This window comes from Bombus impatiens, unplaced genomic scaffold, assembly GCF_000188095.3.
Source record: "Bombus impatiens unplaced genomic scaffold, BIMP_2.2 scf_0264, whole genome shotgun sequence".
Taxonomy (NCBI): Eukaryota; Metazoa; Arthropoda; class Insecta; order Hymenoptera; family Apidae; genus Bombus; species Bombus impatiens.
This window is the reverse complement of record NT_176683.1, coordinates 292537-317254: the sequence shown is the minus strand read 5'-3', so window position 1 is coordinate 317254 and position 24718 is coordinate 292537. Positions and strand designations below refer to the sequence as shown.

Genomic DNA, 24718 nt, shown 5'->3' with positions numbered 1-24718 from the left:
TCTTGTCGATTTTATCTCAGACATAAAGGAACGCAAACGAAGCGGCGGCAAATTGAGAAACTTTCGATGGCAAACTAGATTCATCCGAAATCGATGACGCACCGTATGCGTTGTGCAGCGGCTGTCTAATCCCATTTACGACGCGTCCTACACGTCGTTGTGGGAAGGAATTCACGTTATCGTTATCAACCGGTATTCGATACACCGACGACGGTCGTAAGGGTGGAAACATTTGCTTAGAAGTATCGCGAAGAACATTTTACGAAATTAAAAAGTAGTATTGGCTGCGAGATAAATGAGAAGATATATAGAAGAACAGCAAGTCTTTGAAACGTCGGTTCCTGAAGATCGTCTTTCAGGCATTTCTTTCGAACGAGTGACAAAGTGAACGCGCCCTTTCAAACGCAGAAGCAAAATCTCGAGATCTTTGCCCGTCCATATCTCGTTTCGCGATATCTCGGATATTTTTTGACGCAAAGATCGAGTGGAGAAAGAAATTCACCTGAGATTTAGGGTGTTGGGAGTGACGTTCAACTGCAACTTGAGGGCCCTCAAAGTGAAGTTCCTTGTTTCACGGGCTATGTTCTCCGGCGTTTGTGTAGCCTGATCCACTTTCGACCTCAGTTTCGTCCCGGCCGTACTTCCGGTCGGGTTGCTGGCGCCGTTCACGGCGAAATTCAGCTGCGGTTGGGATTTGCTGGACCTCGCGCCCTTGCACCTGTTATATTTACAACGGGGCAGAAACCCCGCGTTTAATTTAGTTAAACTGCAGAACCATCACTGTTTCGCGAAATCAAGTTACCGGCCATGGTGAATTGCAACGAACCACAACCGAATTGCAACGAAGGCCGCGCTTGTGAAAAATGAACGGAACACGGCAACGATATTTTGTACGTTATGCGAACAAAGGATGCACGCCGAACTTTCCATATCGCTAGCGCAAGATACGGTGGTTGAATTTTATGGTGTTAAATACGGCAGCCCGGTGACGATTATGTAAATTTATTCCAATATAATTTATTAATCAGCAGTTTTATCGCGGGGTAACGTTGTGCCTGAAACATTTGGAAAGGAAGATTCGTATCTCGGATGAGCCTCTTATCCTATTTAACGTTGGACGGAAATATATTTGGAGAAACCATAATTGGACAAATAAATAGAAACGATAAAGAACCGACTAATACAAAAAATCCAATTTCTACGTTAGTTAATTGCGATACTTTTTATCTTTCTCGCTAAGATTCCGCAGTTTCCTCGTTCGCGTTTTAGCTTCTCTAACTGCATCCACTAATTTTCTTCCAACCCTTCCAATTTAGCGGAGCGTCTAGTCGCGAGTGAAATAAGCGGCGACTAACGAAAAAGATTTTTAATTCCATTAATGCGCCAGTGGAGTTGCGGGACAGTTAAGTTACGTCCGTTGGCATCAACAGCGAAGGCTACGTTGCATTAGGTTAATTGGCACGATTAAAAGTTGTCGCCCACTTAACGGCATAGCATCAGACGTTCGGTTGTTCACGCGCTGATAATGTTTGTCGCATAGTTCAAGGATGAAGATAAATGTAATTAAGGCGACGACGTGTGTTCAGAGGCAACACGCGATCGCTTCCGCGACTGAAAAATAATTCTTTTTTTTTTTTAATCGCTCGATATATCGTTATTTACCTTTCGCTTGCGACACCGCCGGAAGTTCTCCACGTGTATCGCGTCGACGACGACGATGTGCTGGTTTCCGTAGTTGAAGTAGTCGAGGAAGCCTTCGTCGAAAAATATCTGCCTCCCAACCTTCGAAATTGATCCCGTTCAGGATGTTCCGCAACGAAACGAGCCTTCTGTCTGAGCAGCTGCACCGTCAGTATATACGTGGCTACCATGACGATCATGGGAATGTAAAAGGCGATCAGAGAACCGAACACGAAGAACGCCCTGTTGTTAATCACGCACGTCCCTGGTCGAGGCATGATATTCGAGGGATTTATTATACCTGTAAAATCACCAACAATTTGGACGATCGTTCACTGTTTTTTTTTTTTTTTTGTATATATTATTATAATTTACAATTTACAGATCCGAATAATACGTAATGGTGACTACACAGGAGAAAAAGTCGAAAAGGTGAAATAAAATAAAATTTTGCTGTCTGAAGTCTTGTCTTCGAGGAGATCAACTTTGAGGGTTTGTATAGCAGGTTAATTTTTACTCAAATATTTTCAATTCCTATTTCTTTTTAAACAGGTTTTTTAAACGAAAAATCTTTATTTTACATCGACGGTTAATTTTCGCGTGCAGAGTAACCATTACCCTCTTCGTTGTTTACTCGTTTAGTTTCCTCTCTAGTCGGAGATTACGCAAATTCGCCTACATACACTTGGTAAAACTTTTAAACTCGATTCCCTCGAAAATGTAGTCTCCGACGGAATTTTGTTATTCTTCGGTTTCGTCTTAGTTCGAGCCACGGAGAATCTTCTTGCCTTCGCTTGAACCGCAAACTTACACCCACGGCGTATTTGTAATTTACAGACTCGCGTAACATAAAAATACATTGTGCGGAATGTGAAATTCAAAATTGCCATTCGAATGGACTATAAATGAATACAAGATGCAGATTATAGCAGAAAGTTCGGAATTAACGAGAGAGGTGAAAGCTTATAGATGCGATGCGATGCGATTCATCTTCTTTCCCTCGATTTTACGATTCTTAAAAAAATCGAACACCAGCATCGTTTGGGTAAAACCGTAGTCGTTTATCGACCTATCCGTGTCCTGGTTGCATAGTATTTGGAATAGTTTCGAATATCGAGCAGCCTTCGCCGGATAGAAGGTAAGAAGAAGAGTTGGCGTAAAACTTTTCCATTTACTCTGGTACTCGACGAAACGTTTAAAGGAAACCGATTTCTCCAAGTGGTTCATCCGGTTTACGTCTTCCGGAACGAGGTTTTTTCAAACGGCGAATTTTTCGATTATTGTTTCGAACGAGTGTTCGTTCCGAATTACTCCGACGATTCTACTCTATCGACTCGCGTAAGAAACGCAATCGCGCGTTGTTTTTTCACCACATGTCGCGTAATTGCGAGTCGAATGCTGCAACGCTACACCTATAACCCATACTCGTTAATGTTATACTAGAGAAATAGAAAATTACATCAGCTATCGGCTCTCGTTGTCAGGGTTAGCAGAAACGAGAATCAATAAGATTTTTCGAACAAAAATTCAATACCACGTTGTAGGATTTCAAAGCTGCAAGTGGCCGTGACAGTTGCTGTATTTTCGCTTGGAAGCTCAAATATAGGAATCGCTAATTTCCAACGTTTAGTAGAATTTATTTTACCTAAAACTGTGATGGAACTAGAGACCAACATGGCGAGCAACCACACGGCCGCGATCTTGAAGCCGACCATCCGCTTGGTGGACGTGTGCCGTGTCCTCAACGGGTTTCGGATGCCCAGATACCGGCCCAGTGAGATGAAGCACATGTGCATTATGCTCGCGGAACACGCTAGCACATCGCACGTCACATACACGTTACACCAGAGTACACCAAATGGCCAGTATCCTGCAACATTCAACAAAAGTAACTCTAGTAGAATTCCGACAAACTTTTACGGTTTCGATAAGAGACGTACTAGCGTCAAGAATATCGGAATGCGTTTAATTCCACGAACTGCCAGCCTTTCGGTTTCTCCAGCGATTGTCTGTCTGTCTGACACATTCGTTTCTAAGCGTCCTTATCTGGACGCAATCCCATTACTAACTGGATACTTGGAATAATTTAGCGTTATCTAGACTTAGTTTATCTTTGAACGAACACGTTCCTTCGAATTCAACGCGTCCAACTGTACAAGTTAATCTATTCTTCCGTATATTCGCCATCTACCTTTTATCCTTTTAGCCTGAACGGCGAGCTCCTTGAGTTTCCCACCGATCGTATCTCGCGATTTTAATTCCTCGAAACCGTACGAGAGCGTGAAAAATGACACGTGCAACGTTTGAAATGGTTTTCCTATTAAGAATTTCCACCTATTATCAAATACGATCGTTTCGCGAGTTATTTACAAACGCGACAGTGGTCAAAGTTGGCAGATATAGAGAAATTCAATTTCGTTTGTCTTTAATTTGTCGAACATGAACGCGCGACGCCACTGGTTCTTTTAGCTTCGGCGTAACGCTGCGCTGTCAAAGTTTCCTTTTGATGGCTAACTTGGCGAATTTTCCAGATTATCACACAACTTTCCGTCCGCATTCCGGGCACAAGCCCGACGCGTTTAATTATCGGTTTACCTTAAACTAAATATGTATTCGTACGTGACGCCTTTTGCCATTTTAAAGATGTACACATGTTCATCCGACCTCTCTGAAACACGAGCAAACTCGGAGGTTACACTCAAAAGCACACAAAATGCCACGAATGTAAACCGGCTGTTAACGTTGAAGTCCTTTGATGTTGTCCGTTTTCACGTGCATCTTGCGAGTTAAAATTAACAGAATTGCGCGTTTCACGTCAAAATCGAGCAGATTCCGATGACAGACAATTAACTTTACGACACCGAGAGTCTCTGTCGAACAGCTTTATATTCGAGGGAATAAGAAGGAAGGAAGTATTTCCCCTTGGAAGTTCACGATCGAGCCGATGATTCTGCTTTGACGTGGATTCTAAGCAAATACCTTCTAAGTTTAAGAGTTGTCGTAAATTCTTCACGGGGGCGGAACTATTTAACTTGAAGCTTCCGGGGTCAAATTTTTTAATAACTAGTTTAGAAAATGAAGGTCAAAAGTTCCGTGGCTAGCCTTGTGCGGAGCTCGTTTCAGCTTTTTTTCTTAAGAAGCCCGAGTCGAAAAGAAATTGCAAAAACGAGAGATTCGGTATCAGTCGTTATAACCACGTTGTAGCAGGTTCGGTGGTTTTAGTATTAATAGGAAGGAGAGTAAAAATTTAAAAGAATATTTCGAGCCAAGTGTAAGTATAATAATACAATAGATAAAAGAGCCATTTGAATTAATCTGATGGAGACTTTAGGTTCTAAAAGTCGTATTTATTACACACAGATTGTTCCTATATTTGGCCTAGGACGATCGCGGCTAAAACTATATAAAATATGACTTTTTTATTGCGTTTAAAAAAGGCGAAGCTCAAACTCGAAATTTTCTTAGAACAAGTCAAGAAATTCGGCTTCGATAAAAAGATGCTGCAAAAAGGATCTACTCCTGCAAGCTCGAGATTCAGGATATCTGAAATCTTTTGGACGAACGTTTAATTGGATTAATTACTTGGTTGCGAGGAGGATGCCTTTTACCCTAATCTTTCATTTGAAATGCAGAAACTTAGCGAATGCTACGATTACGTTTGCCCGCGTTATATTACGATACTTCCTAATTCGAAGTTACGGGTGACGCGTGGAGACGAAAACTTGTTTGCATGAACTTGCACGTAATGAAATTCTTTAGGACCCATCGACGTCGCGACGCCTACGAATTAGTAACAAAGATCGTGCAAATTTTTCCGCAGGATTAATTGCAACTTCCAGACAAATGGTTAGCCTTGAGCCTTCGCAAGGAATCCTTACCTCGATCGAAAAAAGAAAAAAAAAAGAACAGAATATTCCACGCGTTTAGGTCGCTTCGCATCATACGATTCTCTGTGCTCTTTGAAAAACTCTCGTCTCTTTGAAGTTTCGCGTGGTATGCATTATACGCGATTTTATTATTTACGTTTCATCTTTCGCTATGTGCGAGTGGCGGCTCGCTGCGAGAAAAACTTCCGACTATTCGAGTAACGATGTTCCTCAAGTATCAAATACGTAAGTTTGTGTTCGATCGAATCGTCAGTTTACTCAGAGGATCGCATAAATTCGTTTGTAACAGGAAGCCCGAAGAATAGACAGTTATTTATTAATTTGGAATTAATTATTTTCTTGTTATTCGACTATTTAACTGTAAAACAACGAAGGAGGATACATTATCTGTCTACGAAACGTGTCGCAAAATATTGTCGACTTAGAGAAGTTTGATTTAAATCGGGCAGTTTCGAAGCTCCAAATCATTCGATTGGCGAATACTCGCGAGGCTGGTTCTCGAAGGAAATAGAATGTGTTCCATATAGGAGGAAAAACGATAGAGAGGGGCAAAGATCCTCGTACCCTCGAAGATATTTGTTGACGGAGTCGCGGAGAAACAATTCCAGCGGCGAGGACAGTATGCATATTCCCGTCGACGCGATATCCGCGCCGGAAATGCAATTTCGTCACTTCGCTCGGTACGACGTTCACGTAGAAATTGCGCGTCCTTTGTTATTTCCTTTCTGACCCCGATTGTAATCGTGTCCCCGAAACTATGACACGTTTTGTGTGATAAACGTATCGACAGTTCCGAGAACGGTTTTTCCATTAGGTACGCTTTCAAATTTATTTCTCGTGACAATTCCTTGCCTTTTTATCCCGCCAATATCGCTGTATTACGATACGTTTATAGCCGGGGAATCGAAACGCGTACAGTACTGTGTCACAGTGTTTCGCCATCTATCAAATGAAAATGTTTTATTTGTAGGAATCAATAGGATACTTAAAGCATTTTAATGGCAGAGAATTTAAATCGATACTACCTTGAAAGGAAATTGGATGCGCTAAAATTCCCCAGAAATTCTTAATGGCACCGAGACTCGGAGAACGTGCAAGCCAGATATAAAATTTGAATAGCATTTTCTCTGTGCTGTCCTGCATAAATATGACATTTTACTGTAATACTGTAATTTTGATGCACTAATTAAATCGAAACGAACAATATTGTACCTTAACGCAATTTTCTATTAAATCAAGACGAACGATGTTCGCGATTATTCGGAGATACAAACATTCTCTTTGTACACCTTTCTGTAGTTTCTACCAAGCTCCCATAGTCGAACAGTATAGAATCTATGGTTGACGGTCTAACATTTTGCAGAATATTGCACAAAGTTGGAACTTTGCGAGCGATACGTAGTAGTACGGTCTGTTTATAGTCAGACGGGATCTTGATGTATCCATTGCGTCGTTGCGATTATTTTTCATCGATTTGAAATGTTAACATGATCATCAACGAATCTCGAAGAAAATAGATTATTCACGAATGAGCAATATATTCTTTTCTAAAGATTATTAGCTGAGAGAAGGGTCCAAACATTGAAATAAGAAGAGCATTCTCGAGCCTCTCGAGTTCAAATTAATATTTCAAGCCGGGCGCGTTAGACTAGCGAAAAAGTAGGTTAACTAGCTAATTGATCGATTCTAATTAATACAGCAAACCGGTAACTTCTATCGAGCCACTCTTAGATGGCTTTAAAAGAACGTGCTGATTAGTCGTAGAAGCTTCAAATTAGCGGAGCTCGTTTCGCTGTGTTCGAACATGAAACGAATGACAGGAAACAGCGTATGAAAGTATCTTGTAAAATATCGCCCAGAAACGACCATGCATTTGTATGGATAACGAGACATCTTGGAGATGTTTTCGATGGAAACCCTGTTTTCTCCTATGAGCTTGTATATCGAAAAATATCGAAGATATTGGGCGGTTATCGGTGAATTCGAAACGCGGTCGGCGTCTATGTTTATGAGGATTATACATAGAATGGATTTAGCCGACGGAGCTTCTCGGATATTTCATTCTATACGGAAAATGTTGGGAAATTTTTGTTGGGAAGCGACGAGTGTCAAACAACGAGCCGTTATTTATAATAATCCGAGTGAAATTTATTCTATCAAAGTAACGGACGATACATCTTTTACTGATTTATTAGTACAATTGTAACGGTAAAATGAAACACGCGATAAAATTTAGCATTCGTCGGGTCTGGAAACAGAGGGTAGGCGAGAAGCGTGCTCCGCTAACATAATACCGATTATCGAATTCATAGTCGAAAGGAAAATAAAATTTTGTTGCATCGGGGCAAATTCTTCGATACAAAGCGTTTGTACGTGCGGAAACGTAAGAACGAGAATGTGTAGTTCCATATTTTCTCGTTCGATGTACGTGTAACTTAACCCGAAACACCGAGGCGGATAAAGAATCAAAGACGGAGCTCTCGCTGACATATTTGCCTTTCTTGTCTCGCTCAGCTCGTCATTTCTCACACCTAGAAAGCATCGAGAATTTCGTTTATTTGTCAGAACGATCCTTTCTATGTACCAAGGATCGCATGCATTATTTATAAGACTACAACGATGATCGCTGCCTTGCAGGGGAACAGATTTCAGTTTCTGAATCTCCTGATATGGTTCTGCGAAGATCCAGATGTTACGATCGTAAAAGCTTGTTTTTGGGGAATTCGTTGTACGAAAAGCCTATTGCGAGAAAACGAAGGGGATGGTAAATCTATCTGGAAGCGATTACTTGAAAGAATTTACGAAGGAAAATTACATCATAACTCGGTATGGTCTTTTTATGATTATGGTTAATGGCAGTTTGAAAGTAGAAAGAGAAACGACGATAGCATATGGGTGGTATGCCTCGGTAAGTGGAATTGGTCGAAACGTAGTCAGACGGGAACACAAACTCTCCAGTGAATTCCTATTCAACTGGCAATGTGCTGTTATCTAGATTCGTTTGTAAATCCTTCAATTAACAGTTATCTTTATTACTACGCCAGTGCTACAAAATAGGAAGCGTATATTACATAAATATACTGCTGTCTAAAAGTATCTAGACACTCGCTTAGTTTGACAAAGTGCATTTTAATGATATATCACAGAACAGGTATATGCGAATTAAACGATAATATTTAATATGTAAATACAAGACAACCTGATTCATACGGTTAGAAAGCGACGAAATGAACGAGATAAAAATATGAGGGAGCTTGCGCGTCGAACGAGATAACATAGAATCTTTTCGTGCAAGAAGACGTAAAAGCTTCTTCGTAAAGAAAGCTACAGCAATGTTCCCTCATAAACGTTCAGACTAGTCGGAATCCTGATCGTAATCTGAAAAAAAATTGTTCACCCGTGAGCCTAATTCATGCTCAGGCCTATCATTCGTAGGACCGGACAACATTTATCTACTTTGTTCTTCGACACGCCAGTGGAATTTTCAATGCAATCCTGACCTCAGAATTATCTTATCGTCAGTTTCTGCTCTTCCGTCTGAGTCAGCGATCACCTGTTCTAAAACTGCTCTAATCTTTCGTTTCGATGGTCTTCGAGGTTCATTCAAGAACACCCTCGAGTATAGACCGAACCGTATCAAAGGATTTTTCTATCGATCGAGAGAATATCTTTAACTTATATTCATTATCTCTGACTATAGAATTCAAATTTTGCCAAAGATATTTTTAAGAGCGAAGACACGCTGTTCTTCTGGTATTCTTCTAGGCTTTTAAAATAGTATTGTTATATTTATTTATTTATTTATTTCCGCCTTCTTTCCGGCTCTTGCGAAGACTTTCAATTACTCATACAAAGTAAATCAGAACAATAACTATAACACTTACACATGAACAAGGATATACACATAAGAAATCTGAACGGTGCACGTAAACCTACTTACAAACAAAAACAAACATAACATAATGTAAAAAAACATAAACAGAAACAAAAATTTATTTCCGCCTTCCTTTCGGCTCTTGCGAAGACTTTCGATTACACATACAAAGCAAATCAGAACAATAACTATAACACTTACACGTGAACAAAGATATACACATAAGAAACCAGAACATTGCACGTAAACCTACTTACAAACAAAAACAGAATAATCATAGCTTAACCTAATTTCTGTTAGCTATACAACTACCTACATCTATCCTTATAATCCATTATTCAAAATACTAATATTGATAAATTATATCATAAAATATTTGAATATACAGTATTAAGCCGTGGCAATTTTGCTCAACAGCAGTTGTCACGTTAATAAAAATTAAGCTGTAGTTGTTAACGATTGAAACGTACCTGGAAAATACCTTTGAAAGAAAGATTGTGAGAAGTGAATTTCCAACGACCTAATTAATTACACGTTACATTGTAGTTACGTTAATGATAACGCGTAAACTTTAGCTTGCGTCGATTTTACGGTCGCTTTACGTAATTTCTGTCTAGTACGAATCTTTCACTTTTATTCATCCCTTTTCATTGCTCGCGTGAATGGGAATAATTTCATCAGGATGTTTGTTGTTCTGTGAACGAAAAATTCGTTCTTCTTGATGAATGACAAACGCAATTTCCGAGAACGAAACACGCCAAGTCGAAAATACATCGACTAATTCGCGACCTCGTTTCCGGTTGCATTAACGCCGAAAACGTATGACAAGGAAGCTGTTGGTTTTCACAGCGAGAAATATTTCATTCTGTCGACAGAACCGTAACCAGCGAAGGAATGGACAAATGAAAATTCCGCTATTTTCCGACAAAGTTTCCAGCATTGGTCAGGACGTGATCTTGATGTCGTTCGACGGCAAAATAGACCAAGCTGTTTCGTCGGAATCACGGACGTGGCATTACAATTTCAAACGCGCGCGAAAGAAACTTCGTGGACGAAGTTAAATCGTGCTAGGAACGAACTGGGCTTAGAATGGAATTTTTCGTAGCCATCTTCTACTTTTCGGAACGTCGTTGAAAAAAGTTGGAAAAGTGGTAGAAACATGGCAGGCAAATCAGTCGGTGCCACTTTTGAAATTGCATCCCGGTTTGGAATATCCCCTTTCAAAATTACTTTTCTTGCAATTAGTAGTACTATTACTAACTGGACTGCCTGCTGTATAACACACAATTCGGGATAATAGGCGATGTAATATTATTTTCTTTTGTCTGTGTTTGTCATCGATGATTTTAATATTATTTCCAACAAAGTAAATAAAACATTACGATTTCAACAATGTCGGATAATTACAACATACTCGTCTTTTTCGTAACTCTAATAATTTTTAGGAAATTTCATTCCAGGAAACGAACTATTGTTTTTAACTCCGATCTACCTTGGTCGTTCTACGTAAAGAAACGAAACTAATTCCAGGATTTTTACGTTCCATCGATAATATTCGCGGCGGCGAGCAGAGTCCACGAAACTCGTCTTCTTATCGATAAACGGAAAAATGCACTTAACCTCGATATCCGCTGCCGTGAAAATCAAAATCGCGTCGAAACGGAACCTCTCGTCGCGAGGTTGTTGCTCATTAATAGTTAAAAAATCGAGTGCCACTAGAACTGAAACTTACGATTCACACCGGGATGCAACGTTCTACTTGAAATCATATTTTTCCAACGGGTTTCTCGACGATCTCGTTGCAAGAGGCCGGAGTAATAATTCACTGCGACGCGGTTTCAATCGACCTCGGCATTTTTCCCTTCGGGACTCCATTAACCGTGCCGCCCATTACTTCGCCCCTCGATATTGTCGCTAGACTCGACGAAAGTCGAGAGGCAGAGTGGCAGGAAGACGTTCAAAGGGACGCTTTAAAAGTGGATCCGTACGATACGAGGCATACTAGCATTCTCGATCATTTGCATTCATCTTGCAACCGAAAATCGCTTCGAAAAAGCAAACGCAAAGTTGAGAACCGATCGATTCGTGAGATTTCGTCGGTATATCGGAAGTTTGGAGTGGAATAACTGCTCGGAACTCGAGAACTGGCGAGCAATTAGTTCATCTGCGGGCATTCCTCGTGAAGGAATTTTTCGAAGCAAAATAGGGAAAGTTCGTGCACGATCGTTGAACTCGAATTTTCTAACGAGCCAGCGATCGTACGCTCGTGGCTAGTTATTTATTTTCCTAAATTGCGGAATTTCTACAACGAAGATGTTCCGCGGTTTTGCGTGGAACTTCCCTTTTCATCAGCAACCGATCAAACCAAAAGGTCATTTACTAAGAAGTTTGAGTTGCTTAATATCGTACCTCCATTTTGATGGGGCTTTCTGTGATTCTGGGAGAAAAATCACTGGTATAGAAAAGAAGTATAAAAACAGAGATGAGATATGTAGTTATCGTTATTATCAACCTTCGTATATAAGGAATAAAGGATATTTGTGAACCCGTTTCACGAGAGATATTTGATGATAAAGCGTTGTTTTTGTATTTCGTCGCTGTATCAGTACTTATCTACTTTATCGTCGATATGTTAAGATAAATGAGAACAAGCTAATGGTATCGCTCATAAATAGCTTGATTTACCATGTAAAATACGATTGGGCATCCAAAAAAAGCTGCCAGGAAAGCGAACAGAATAGAATCCCTTGAAAACAAATAAATTTAAAAGGCGTAATCGAGGAGAACGATATTTCGATGAATTTTCACCTGGTAATTTTCGTTTATGCAAACGGGTCATTAACGAGCGGACTCTGAATAATAAAACAAACAAAACGAACAAGGAAATAAAGCAGCAGAAGAGCAATCGGGAAACTCTGATTGCCATCTAATTGGTTTCATTGAAAGTTCGTAAAGGAGCGTTCGAGGCTGTCGAAGTTTTCATTTATAGATTCGCCTCTATAGAAACGAAAATTCGATCGCCGTAAGGCTGGACAAATAATTCGTAGTAAGTAAAAAGCGGATTGGGAGGATACCATTATTGGGAAAATTGAAAGCGGATTGAATTAGATTTCTGGTGCTTTTAGTGATTCCGTAAATCTTTGACTAAAATTTGGTCATTGTGGACACTGAACCCGTGAAATCGTTTCAGCATCCGTGTGAAACGGTAGCCGAAGCTTTCAACAACTTGCGGTTTTATTGGAAATTTCTTTCGTTCAATTCCACTCGTATATCTATGTGTCTCGCCCAGTTTCTGCTACGTCTAACAATTGCCGTTCATACGAAATCAAAATTGTTATAAAATTGATATTTTCAACATCGATCAAATTTTCTAGAAAGTCTTGAGTGCAGATACCACGGGTGGATATGATAGCATTTTGAACGTAAAGATATAAATCGCGCGAAAGAGATTTCCTACAATCTTCAAAAATCGTTGGAATTTGGAGTCCAGTGTTGTGGACATTTATTGTTCTTGCAAATGATATATTTCGTATCTTAGAATTTATCACCTATCGTATATAATTTATTGTCTATCGATAAGGATATATATATTTCTTTTCTTTTTTTTTTTTGTGTGTGTGTGAATTCAGAAAGTTGTTGTCACGGTTCGGTTGGATTCTTTGTCGCGTCTGACTATGCGCTGACTCGTTTCACTTAAGAGCGTACAGACCACAAGGTATGCTATGAGAGACGATTCTAAAACGAATGAATGATGCAACGGACAATTCTTGCGAATGAAATCAGAGTACTGCAACAGACGCGGACAAAAATCATCGATCGCTTTGCAATAGTATTGTTTTTCTTACTGCAGCTCCATTACTACGATAAAGAGTGAGATGAAGTAAATGTAGAAAAAAGTATCATGTGGCGTAATCATGTGGCAAATCCTGTTGGTGACTGGAATTGACATGAAATTAACAATAAGAATTTTCCGTATTTTTGTCATTTTTCCGATTTATAACGTCGAGGTATAAAAAAGTTAATCAGTATCTTTGCTCGGCTCGATGTTTCACAGATATTTTGCAGCGTTAGATTTCGACAGAATCACCATTTCCCATTTCGACATATCGAGAATCCCACCGGAACTAGTTCCTTCTCCTATCGAGCAAACAAAATCGATTTACCCCGCAGCTTTCCTGCGTTTCTTTTCGCGGGATTGGAGCTCGTCTTTTCTTTGGCTGGGTTACAGAAGGACGGATCGTAAATGGGTAAAATCAGCGCGTGTCTGTTCCACGATCCCCCTGAAAAGCTGATCACTAGATTCGAGATTCGTCTATTTGATTTCATACCAGTGACTTTCTTCCGATGCTATATCTTTCTGTCACCACCTCCATGATTAATGCTATGATAAAGAGTTGCGCGAAGAAAGAAATTAATTTAAAATTCTTGGAAGTTTCCCAAGAAAGCAACGTTAATATTTTGAAGAAAAAAAGATAATAATCATAAAGACCATTTTTCGAAATTCGAAAAGGAGTCTGTTCGGAATGACATGAGATCTCGTTCAGTAACTGAACTCAGTGTTTCTCTTTTTCATAATATTACGATTTATAAGAATATCAACCCTCTGATAACGTAATAAAATGACGAAGAATTCGGTCTAATGGTTAACACGATTGTGATGTTAGCGAATAGTGGATTCTCCAAATAATTCGAATTTGAATCATTCGAATTTAGAAGTCTGTGATCCACTAAGCAAAATGACGAACAGTAAAACACGATCAGGACCTAAGTCCTTGGTACAAAGTAGTCGATATAATCGAAGAGAGTTGAAAAAGAGGGGCAATAGAGACTTCGACGAGGCCTATTTCGCATCGAATCTCCAAATATCCCAGCAGCTTTCAGCGCCCCTTTTTATCTTCATAGACCCTTTTCAGCCTCCCCAGATGATGGCAAATTGTCTCCGTTCTTAATAGATCCAACTATAGCGAAACTCAGGGGGGGGGGGATTCATCCGTCCACGTATCCTCTTCAAACGCGAACTTTATTCCATTTCCCGTTCTTTTGTATTATTTCTCAAATTTTCGTGAAACGTTTCGCATACAACTGATAATTGTTTATTTATTAAAAAGCCTAGCCAACAACTTTGACGAACGACTCGCACGTTAAATCATTGTTTCATGGTTTAACCGTAGTAAACTCGACGATCTCATTATAGCGGACACAACAATAGTCTACTGTGCGTGATACAGTAATTACTGTCGCATTACACAGTCCTCGTATTATCTCCTAAATGGAGAGCTCGTGTGGCTAAATCCAACCGCGACTAAAAGGGGGAGGGGCTGTTAGATATATTAATTGAGAAAAAGTTTCCGAATAAATTAGTCAAATAACTCTATATTAGAATTTTAATTAGAATTTACTTCAAAAAGATGTAACTAATAGAATTGAATCCCTTGAAAAACATTCCAAATGATTTAAATTATTGAAATAATTTTAATCGTTAAAGCATTCAACTATCTCTATCTAATTTTCGTGCGAAATTTCGAGTGGTTAAACTCAGTCAGTACATTGCTGCTCGCCTTGTACTTACGTATCTGTAATGTGCTCAGACATATAATTATATGTGACATGTGTGTATGCATGGATGCGCGAGCATCGAATCAATCGAATCATCCTGTACACCTGTTCCGCAGTGTTTCATGGTCACGATACAACGTTCAACCGGATGGATGCCAGATGCTGCGCGTCTTTATTTGAAAGTTCAACAAAGATGTTTTCCGTGGTTGTACGAAGTGTTTATTTAATTTCTTAAAAGCCGCACCCTGTGCTAACGGCTCTGTTTGCAGTGCTTCGTTCTCGAATGAGATAATTCTGGAGGATTTATAAAGTAGAACCGATAGTCGAATTAATTTACAAAACGATTACAGTAGCTGTCGTTGTAAGTTTAAAATAGAGCGGGCTTCTTCATCGATGTTGGAATGCGTGTGATCTCGGAGAAACGAGCTTTGTATCTATTAACATTGACGCAAAAAACGAAAAGGAATATGCAAGGTTTTCAAATGGAATTCACTTCGCGAAGAACTAGCGAACTAAATAATATCGTCGGCAGAGACAGTTTCAGGTCAGAAACAATACATAGGAAATGCACCGACGGAACTTTTTTCAAACTGGGTCATTTAATCATACGACGAACCTATCTAAACGGTCGGAACAAAATCTACATGTACACATTCGACCAAACACATTCCCAAACCCCACACAGTTTCGTGAATTTTAACGCGGCTCCAACTAACGGATGAGTTTGTCGCGCTGCAGAGGAACAGTTGGTAATGTCATTTTGTCATTTCGATGTATTACAATGTACCATTACTGCAGATAGATCATCGAGATTAATATCGTTTAAATTCTGATAAAATATATTTCGCTCGATGTTCGATGAGAGTTTTCAACGATGCGAGAATTCTTTACCATGTTGATGCTGTTTTCCAGTTAAATTGATCAGAGAGTTCTAATTACGGTCAAGCATCAAACATCAAATCTAGATGATGACAACCTAGCATCGAATATGTTCAGCGAGACCAAGTGACGTTCGTCCATCGTGAAATTTCATGCTAATACACTGCGACTCAAATTGCATCGCATAGGAACGTTGCTCATACGATTGCCGCGTTTGAGCAGAATTTCTGCGAGATACGGACGATTCCACTCTCTTTCAGTCATTGTTCCAGTTACCGATGGAAGAGAAATTCCAGCGAAAAGCCAAAACGTCGCTAACCAGAGGGATTCATCGTATAATACAATGTCGCTTTAGCGATAATGCATCCTAGAAGTAATTCGCATCTGTTGTATTTAACAAAATTCAAGAGAGTCGTAGTCGACGGCAAAGTGACGTTAAAGGCAAAAACGACAAAGAGCAGAGGCGATACTACGAAGAATTAAACATTATATTTAATCAAATGCCGCCGCAGTCCGAGTATAGCCCGAGTATTCGAGGCCGCATAACCTGACGTTAGTAGAATGAGTATAGGGTGCTTAAAAGGGGCTAATATTCGTGCAGCCACATCGGGATTAATTAATCAACAAACTCAGAAATCACGCTGCGTTACCCAGCATATACAACCTCTTAACTTTTTGCCCTGATTTTTTCCCCTGTAATTAGAACCCAGAGGCAAAATTTCCTAACCCGGTTTTATTCGAGAAAAATCATATTACCCAGCGACATGTGGATAAACGCAGTGGATACGTGTATATGTGATAAAACGCGCGTTTAAGGCTCGCCTATTCGGCGGCCGGGAAAAATTGAAATAGCTTTTTTTGCAGCGTTCCGCGTAATATGCGCGGCAAATAATGTAGCGGGGTTGTAGCTGCGAATTACCGGCAATAGAAAGCACTGCGGTCGAACACCATTTTCTCGGCCGAAATAATGTGAAAGAAGAGAAGCTGCCGTAATCGTGGAAATATAGGCGCGCGTACCTACTGCCCATTCGTAGAACATGCAGTTTGCGAAAGAAGATTTATCGGCGCGTGAAATGTGGAAGATATCACAATTTATGAATTCGCAAGCGTGTGTTTATTTTAAAATTAAGATTAATTTCGTATCGACCGATCTAGCAGAAGAAATTTCGACACAGAGTAAGTTCTTTTTGTCGATCGATAAATTATATTTATCTTATATAGAAATATATTTAGCATTGGATCAAGGGTAAAGGGCAATGGGTAATCGTAAGGGTAGCAAGACTTTTGGAATCTCTGAAAATATCCGGATCTTTTCTTCCCGTTTCATTTGGTCGCTAAGGGGAGTTACGCTCACGTTTAACGGGGCGATCCAACATCGACTGACGGCTCGTTTCGAGGATTTCATTGAATCACAACCCGTGGACAGGTTTAATCAGCGTCAGCCTGGACGTTTCTCTGTTTCAGAATTCCTACGAATCACCAGTCGGACTCTAACTATGGACGTTCTGTAAATCTGTTCTCGATGGCCACGCTACCACATATTGCTTCAAATCCACGGACTTGGCAACTTCGTCCTGCGAATGACTGATTTTTCGCGTTCGATATGTTTGTTAGTTGGACGTAAGCTCGTGGACATAGTACTATAAATAGCAAAAACTGGGACTTTTCTGAAAGGACTTAAAATGATTGAAACTTGTGCCAGCTACTGTTTACGAACTAAGTCGTAAAGCATGGGAACTTTCGAAATCCAAATCGATGAAAATAACTTGGCGTGAAAAGATTTCGGAAATGTTTGACGCGCGAAAATATACTTTATTCTTGGAATTGCAGAAAATTGTTGTAATAAGATAACTGGTCAAATGAAATATGGGAATACGATAAAAATATTCTTAATGAGAATTGGCTATTTTGTTGGATCAGATCCAAATAGATGAATCTGAATGATCGAACGGTTCGAGGGAATTTTACGTTCGCTGGCTAATCGTTGCGAATTTTATTTCCATTTATAACAAACGCAAAAAATGATACGGCGAAGAATCGGCCAGCTGTCTACCTGTAAAAACGAAATATATCTCAATTGTGGCCGCCACGGTGGTCATTTTCACCATGGTTACCCCTTTTTTTGACAAGTCCATTTATCAAGTTCCCACGAACTTCCTCGAAATGCTGCGGAAACGATAAATACCGCGCGGGAATACGTCCGTGTTCCCGATAGCGCGCTGTTTTCCGCCACGGGCCGAGCATTCGCGTGTGCCTCGATAAGGATCAACACCGAGATCGAAATCGTCTTGGTCAAATAGAGAACAAGTACAAAGAAAATTGGAGAAAACAAATTTTCCGGGATTTCGCTGGCACGATACCTGTGTTTGAACTTCCAAGCATCGAGTGTCTCGCTGTTTGCTCGGACCCTATGACATCTGTGTTATATTTAATGTAGAATAAACGAGGGAGTAGTTCGTGCTTTAATTTTCACGCTACAGGAACGTTGAATATCGCTCAGAAAATGTTTCGTATTTTGCTTCCGATGAAAATGATCAAAAATCGCATACGTTTCGTGTACGCTACATTTAATCTTGTTTTTCCAACTACCAGTAAAGAAAAACGTCCATCGTGTATATGTGTGGCATTTCGACGATCGTGTGATCGAGGTGTGTGCTTAATTGCGATTTATACGGCACTATAGTGAACCGAAGCACGTGATCCAAATTTTCAAGCAACATTTATCCTCGGTTTGGCCATTACGCTGTTTACAGAGCAATTCCACGATACCGTTTTATACCGGCGAACTGGAAAACTTTATGGGTCATCAACACGTTCACCAGATGGTAAACGATAATGGATGGTAATAGATGCTCAAGACCGTGTTATAACTATCTTGTTGGCATATCCGACTTGTTAACAAAGAAAGAAATATTAAGCTACTGCATGTACGGAATATTTTTTACTCGGAGTTTCCTCAACATATGTGTAAAAAATTAGACTCGTTCTTTTTCCCAATAAGCCTACCGATTGTACGAAACAACGAAACGATATATTTCGTGACACAGCGAGCCTCGTGCATCTATGTATTCATTTTGACGTTTATCGTGCAACGGTTACCGAAGTTTTCGTCGTTTCTCATGAGTACAAATACCTCCGGGAAACGTATATCTGACGCGATATCCTGCTACTCCTCCAAGTAAATTTCTCGAACTGCGTTCCCTCGATAGATTTTCTCGCGGACTGCTTGAAATGTTTCGAAGTTACGTATCTTCTGAGAACCGTTTTACAATTGCTAGCAGCGTGAAACTTTATAGATACTGTTTGGTTCGGAAAGAGAAATGCAGTAGGTTGGCGCGGATGGTTGTTTTAGTGCGAAAAGCCGGCATTTTCCGTCAACCTTGATCACCTGGTGCGAACCGTGCCACATATTCGTCTCTACATCTCGCATATCCTTTCTTCCGCGTATCGTCTCTCGTTTCCGTGAGTCTCTATCATCGTAGAGCACGCGATTCAGGCCGTGGATCGTGTTGCAAATGTAATCTGAGAGAGGCAGAATCCCGAGCGAGCAAGCGACGTACTGTAACGCGAGTTGTACCAGTCCGTTTTCCGCTTCCGTGACGGTGAGTGAATTTTCACAGTCGACTATATTCGCTGTTTCCTCAAGCTACGGAGAATAAGTTGCCGCGAGAATAAATTTCGGCGCTGTGTCACCGTTCGACTGGAAAAGCTTTTCTTTAAATCTCAAGACGTAGAAACGGAAGATTCTCTGACTATGATACGCTAATCTTCCTTAAACCTTTGCGCTTTGTTCGATTTAATCAGATTTCGTTCGTTAAAAGGGATGATTTTCACTGGCAACGAAGCTTCAATGCAAGGTAGAATTCTATGAATCAGAGAGTCGAATCGTTTGCATTTGTCGGATCGCAAAAGGACTTGGAGATTTAGAAAATCAAATTTTTCCCTTCGTCTTCTTCGTTCACAGTGTTAACTTCAGCGAGAATCATTCGTCAGCAGTTTGAAGATTTGAATTAGAATACGCTGTCGAATACAGGCTTTCTTCCTTGTACGAAAAAATGTCAGAAAAATCGAGCGCATAGTTTCTCGACGACTACGTGATTATCGAAAATAAATTTCTAAATTTCTAGAGCAGATATGTACTTGACACGCACACGGTTCAGCGATTTCTTCCGAGGAAAATGCCGAAAGTTCACAGACGCGTTGAATTTCTTCGTTGAGCTTCGCCCTCAATTTCCCCGTCGGCGACTCGAGTTATCGGTTTTCATCGCTTCGTAATCTTTTATTCTCGCTGGAACTTTCACGCTTTCTCGTAACCCGGAGAACTTTTGAATAGCCTGGAAAAACTGTTAAAACGTACCATAGATCCTGCGTGCTTCGTTAAGAACAATATTCAGCGAGTTTACTCCACTTGCTTGCGTTCTCACGTCTACGCAGCGCGACTATTCAACTTTCGTCGTGTTCTCCAGTTTTCTCGACGTTTCCGTTGTTTTTACTTCGTTGTTTCAAAATCGGGCATCACTTTCACTATGGCTGTGAACGAAACGAAACGTTCTGCGAGTAGCGGTAAAAGGGATCAAAAGCTCTGGAAGTGTATCGTGATTCGAAGGTAAACGAAAAGAAAAGGACTGTAAGAAGGGCGATCAGAGTTGTTCAAACTCGTTGACGAAATTGCGCTGAAAGTATACTTTCCGATGCTTTGTTTCAACCGTGCTTCCCCTATTCGTAATTCGTCCGATTTTCTCACGAATCCTCGAAACGATTAAGGAAAGGTTCGAAACGATTCGATCGGAAGACAGCTCGTTAAATCTCTAAGGGAGCTTCGATCAATGGACACGCGCTAGGAATTCCTTGAATACTTTCTGTTTCAGACTTCCCAATGTTCGTTAAGTTAGCGTTTTAGGATACGGAGGAAGTAGCTTTCTACGAACGAATAGTTTTACCTATTGCAATACGAAATTGCAAAATAGATTCTACTCGGATGAGGGAAAAATGACAAGAAATTTTCCTGCTAATGGATCAACTAGTCTGGCCGCCGTAGAACTTCGCCAGGGCCCTAATTAGTTCGATTTAATCGACTGATCGCATTTCCTTTGTTTTCAGCAAGTTGGCACTGTTCCAAACCACCGTTAATGCTTTCCACTGTTCGAATTCGATTAGCGAGGGAAAATGGGAAATGGTACAATCGTGTACGATCTCGAGACTCAGAGCGTTTGAAATAAAACCACGATGGATATTCGTTTGACTATATCTCGAACTGCAAGATACGCTTCATCGCTTCTAAAGCAAAATTTTTATTGCCCAGTATTCATGTAATGTAAGGAAATACTGTAATTCCGTTGCTAAAGTCACGCTACTTAGAAATAGTTGTTTGGACATTCGTTGCTACGAAAATAAGCACTGATATTTCGAGTTTCCGCGTATATTTCCGAACGAGATTCTACCGAGACAATAGAAATTCCCAGCGCTATGATATTTCGTGTAAAAACTTACCCAAGAATCCCGGTATCGCGCCTAAGGGCATTACGAACAGGCTAACGAGTAAATCGGCCACGGCGAGAGACAAAAGGAAGTAATTGGTGACATTGTGCAGTCTTCTGTCGAGTCCCACAGCCAGGCAGACCAATATGTTCCCCAAGCCACCCGCCACGATGAATACCGCAACGAAGAGAAAGCTCCAGTCGAAACGGCGGCCCCTCGTCGTCGAACTTAATTTTGTTCTGTGCGAACAAGAGATCGTCAGGTTGTCTGTCGTTACATTCTCCGCTGGCGTGCATTCCAAAATCTGTGAACGTAACAAAAGAAAGAGAAGAGTTATTGGAAAATTCAGCAACGAGAAATTTTTCGACTAACGGCACTCTTTCGCCGGCAGTTTTATAGTCAAGCTAAATTTAAATCTCGTCTTGAATTTTCACCTGATCATCGAAATTCGTCTCATTGCAGTCTCTGAATTTCGGTAACCTGGACAAAAACACACCCTCGATGCTTTCCAGGCCGCTGAGAACCAACGACACGTTCACATCGCAGTTGGAGTAATCGCAGGGCTTACAGAACAGTGTCATCGATGACGTGAAGGTTCCCTTTTCCACGGTGCACATATGATCGAATTCTGATGAGCCAACCATACACTCCTCGATGCATCCAAGGAAGCTATCGTTACAAGGCAGCTGGTACAGCATCGCAGTTAAGTTGCTCGTCCAGGAGCTTGTCAGGTTTCCCTCCATGTCGTCGGCAATTTTTATCAACAGAGGGTTATCCCGTTGATCAGTGTACATTCGTGTTCTAACGTCATCGACCTGTCCTCTGACAAACGACAGATCACGTCTCACAGACACCGAGTCATCATTGAACTAGGGCACTTTGTCCACGAACGAACAACGCCTCGCGATTCTCTTCACTCGCGATTCTCCGCTTTGTCTTCTATTCCGCATAATTACTCTTTCAAATCACGGCTCACCGTTCACCAGCGCTTCGAACGGTTACGGAACGAGATAAAACTGAGCCAGAATTTTACTGCGCCGATACTATACGCGTGTTACGTGTACATGAAAATTGGCGAAGGTTAGCGTGACACGTTTCGGAAAAGGCGGCCGTCCTTGGCGTTGCTTGCGAATCGAATTAGGACTAGGAAGCACGAAGGGGAGACGCGATCACGATGGTGGTGGACGTTTATTCGGGGGCAGCGGCGTCGGCAGAGTGGCGCTAGCGGGGAGGGCGATTTTCGTAGCTCAGTCAGTTTATGGATTCTTCAGATCTCGCTTTACGACCGGTTGCGCTACTTTGGCGTTCAGGGATCGTGCTGTAGGTTTTATTTGACCTGCTCCCTCGTCTTCTCTACCTAGAACAAATGATGACAGTTTCAAGCTCTCCCAGGAGAAATCGATTTATTGTTCACGGCATTATTAGCTGATGCTCGATCGCGTGTCCAACAACTCGCTTGCCCCGTGAAACCCAGCCGAATCTGTAAAAATGAAGAAGAGGAGAAAAAAAAAAATATATTCTGCGAAGAAGAAAAATTGGATCGGGGTTGCTTCAACGGCAAAACCGAAATGGTTGTTTCCGACATTGATCCGTTGGGACCGAGAAGCCAACCTTTGTCGCTTCGGATAGTGGGAATGTTTTTAAATTGAATAGCCCTCGGTTTTTTATTTCCAAGGCCCTTCGATTGTTTTCCCGCCTCGTTCCAGGACGCATGGCATTTCAAGCGTTCCTGGCAATTTTATCGATTCCATTGAAAGTTTCTATTTACCAGATTCGAATAAAAATATTGCAGGAATGCGTTAGTCGAGATATAAGGAACGATCGCTAAATTAGTGATCGTGGCAAGAAGAGAATATTGTCTCAAGCAGGAATAGCAGACGACAAAAGGCGACGTATAATCGATCGATTATTTTTTCACGGATTTCGTCGAGATGTCCAAGTCATTGTCGATGGTACAGGTAGAATATTTATTGGAGATTACAACATACAAATCGGTAGCTTCGGAAACCGATGGAAACGTAGAATACAAACAAACGCGAAAGGCTACTAGAAAAATGCACGGACACGAAGTATTTTTTTTTTTTTTTGTGTGTGTGTTGTGTAAACGACAAATTTTTATTCAGGGAGCAATGTGGCGAAGATTGAAGAGGATATAATAATATTGCATCGATCAGAAATAAGGCGAGCTTAGGGTGACATCGGTGTCGATATGTATCTTGGCTAAATCCGCTCTATAAATCATGCTCGCGGAGGGATGGTGATACGCGACAATACGCCGCCCCATTTATGGATTTCGTTAAACCGTCGCTGGATGTACCAAGAAGATATTGTTTTTTTTTATGCATTTATCTTCATCGACACTGCATCGATCCTCGTATCTGTATAATTCAGCGAGTCAACTTTCTTCGAAAGAAATGGATCCGGCCATTTTTTCTTCGGTTTTAAAACGAACGAAGGGATGACAATGTACAAATAATTTCCTTTTTAAATGAGAAAAGTTTCGAAGTTGAATTACACAATATTGCGCACTGAGCTTCAATATTTGCTACTGGAAAATGATACATGTATAATCTATACGGGTAAATACGGGCTTTAATTTTCTACATTTCAACTAAAACCGTGTCTTCTTCGCGAACTTCGGAATTATTAGCGACGAATTTAGCCTCTTAGTTATGACGTGTAAACAGTTTCTAATTAACATAAGTTGTAATATTCGCTTAAGGGTTGTAATAATCGCTTGCGAGCAATCCACGCTCGAGAAACGACTCGAACTTCTCACACAATGCATTTCTTGCTCGTTTCCTGAAACGAGTTAATGTCAATAAGTCAAGGTACAATCCTGCGCGAGGCAAAAATACAGAATTCCAATCAACGAATATGCATCAGTAAAAAATAGAATATGTTTAAACCCTCTTCTAATTTGCGTTTTATGCTGGAGGCATTTAGTACGATAGCATAATCACCGTGGAAGGACTTCTTTTGTTCTTTGAAATATCTTGTCATGGTTTTAAAACATCCCATATATGAAGTTTAATAACGATAGATATGGAACATGATGAAGTGCAACCCCTGCCTCTGCCATAAATAGCCCCTTCCTGAAAACCGTAACGCTTTACGGAGGAACACGTAATTGAAAATGATGCGAGGAATTTTTATTAGAACCGCAGTTGAATTCTGAGAAAAGAATGTACGAAAATATGTTTCCAAATATGATTTGAGATGATAAAGCAAGAGCATCGTATAAGATTTTAAGCTTGTGCGAAATTCAGTGTGAGTGTGTTGGAGCAAATTTTACGCGATTTTAAAGCGTTTATTGCGAAGAAATAACGTTTAAGATCGAGCTTGGAGAGCGAGGATTTTGAAA

The 24718-nt window shown here is 40.6% G+C and overlaps 1 protein-coding gene across 10 annotated transcripts in view; it reads right to left on the bottom strand.

Moving 5' to 3' along the window:
- LOC100747445 (5-hydroxytryptamine receptor 2A) overlaps positions 1 to 24718 on the bottom strand; it is a 36697-nt gene that overhangs the window by 3029 nt on the left and 8950 nt on the right. For 8 of the 10 annotated variants that reach the window (XM_024367024.2, XM_024367020.2, XM_024367021.2 and 5 more), the window contains 5 exons: positions 21789 to 22711; positions 21367 to 21658; positions 3326 to 3550; positions 1663 to 1981; positions 503 to 718 (listed from right to left, as the gene is read on the bottom strand). In XM_024367024.2, coding sequence (XP_024222792.1) covers positions 503 to 718; positions 1663 to 1981; positions 3326 to 3550; positions 21367 to 21658; positions 21789 to 22148 — 1412 coding nt within the window. In that variant the 5' untranslated portion in view covers positions 22149 to 22711. Of the gene's footprint in view, positions 1 to 502; positions 719 to 1662; positions 1982 to 3325; positions 3551 to 21366; positions 21659 to 21788; positions 22835 to 24718 lie in introns of all 10 variants that reach the window. The other 2 variants (XM_012384577.3, XM_033320286.1) reach the window with 2 other exon arrangements.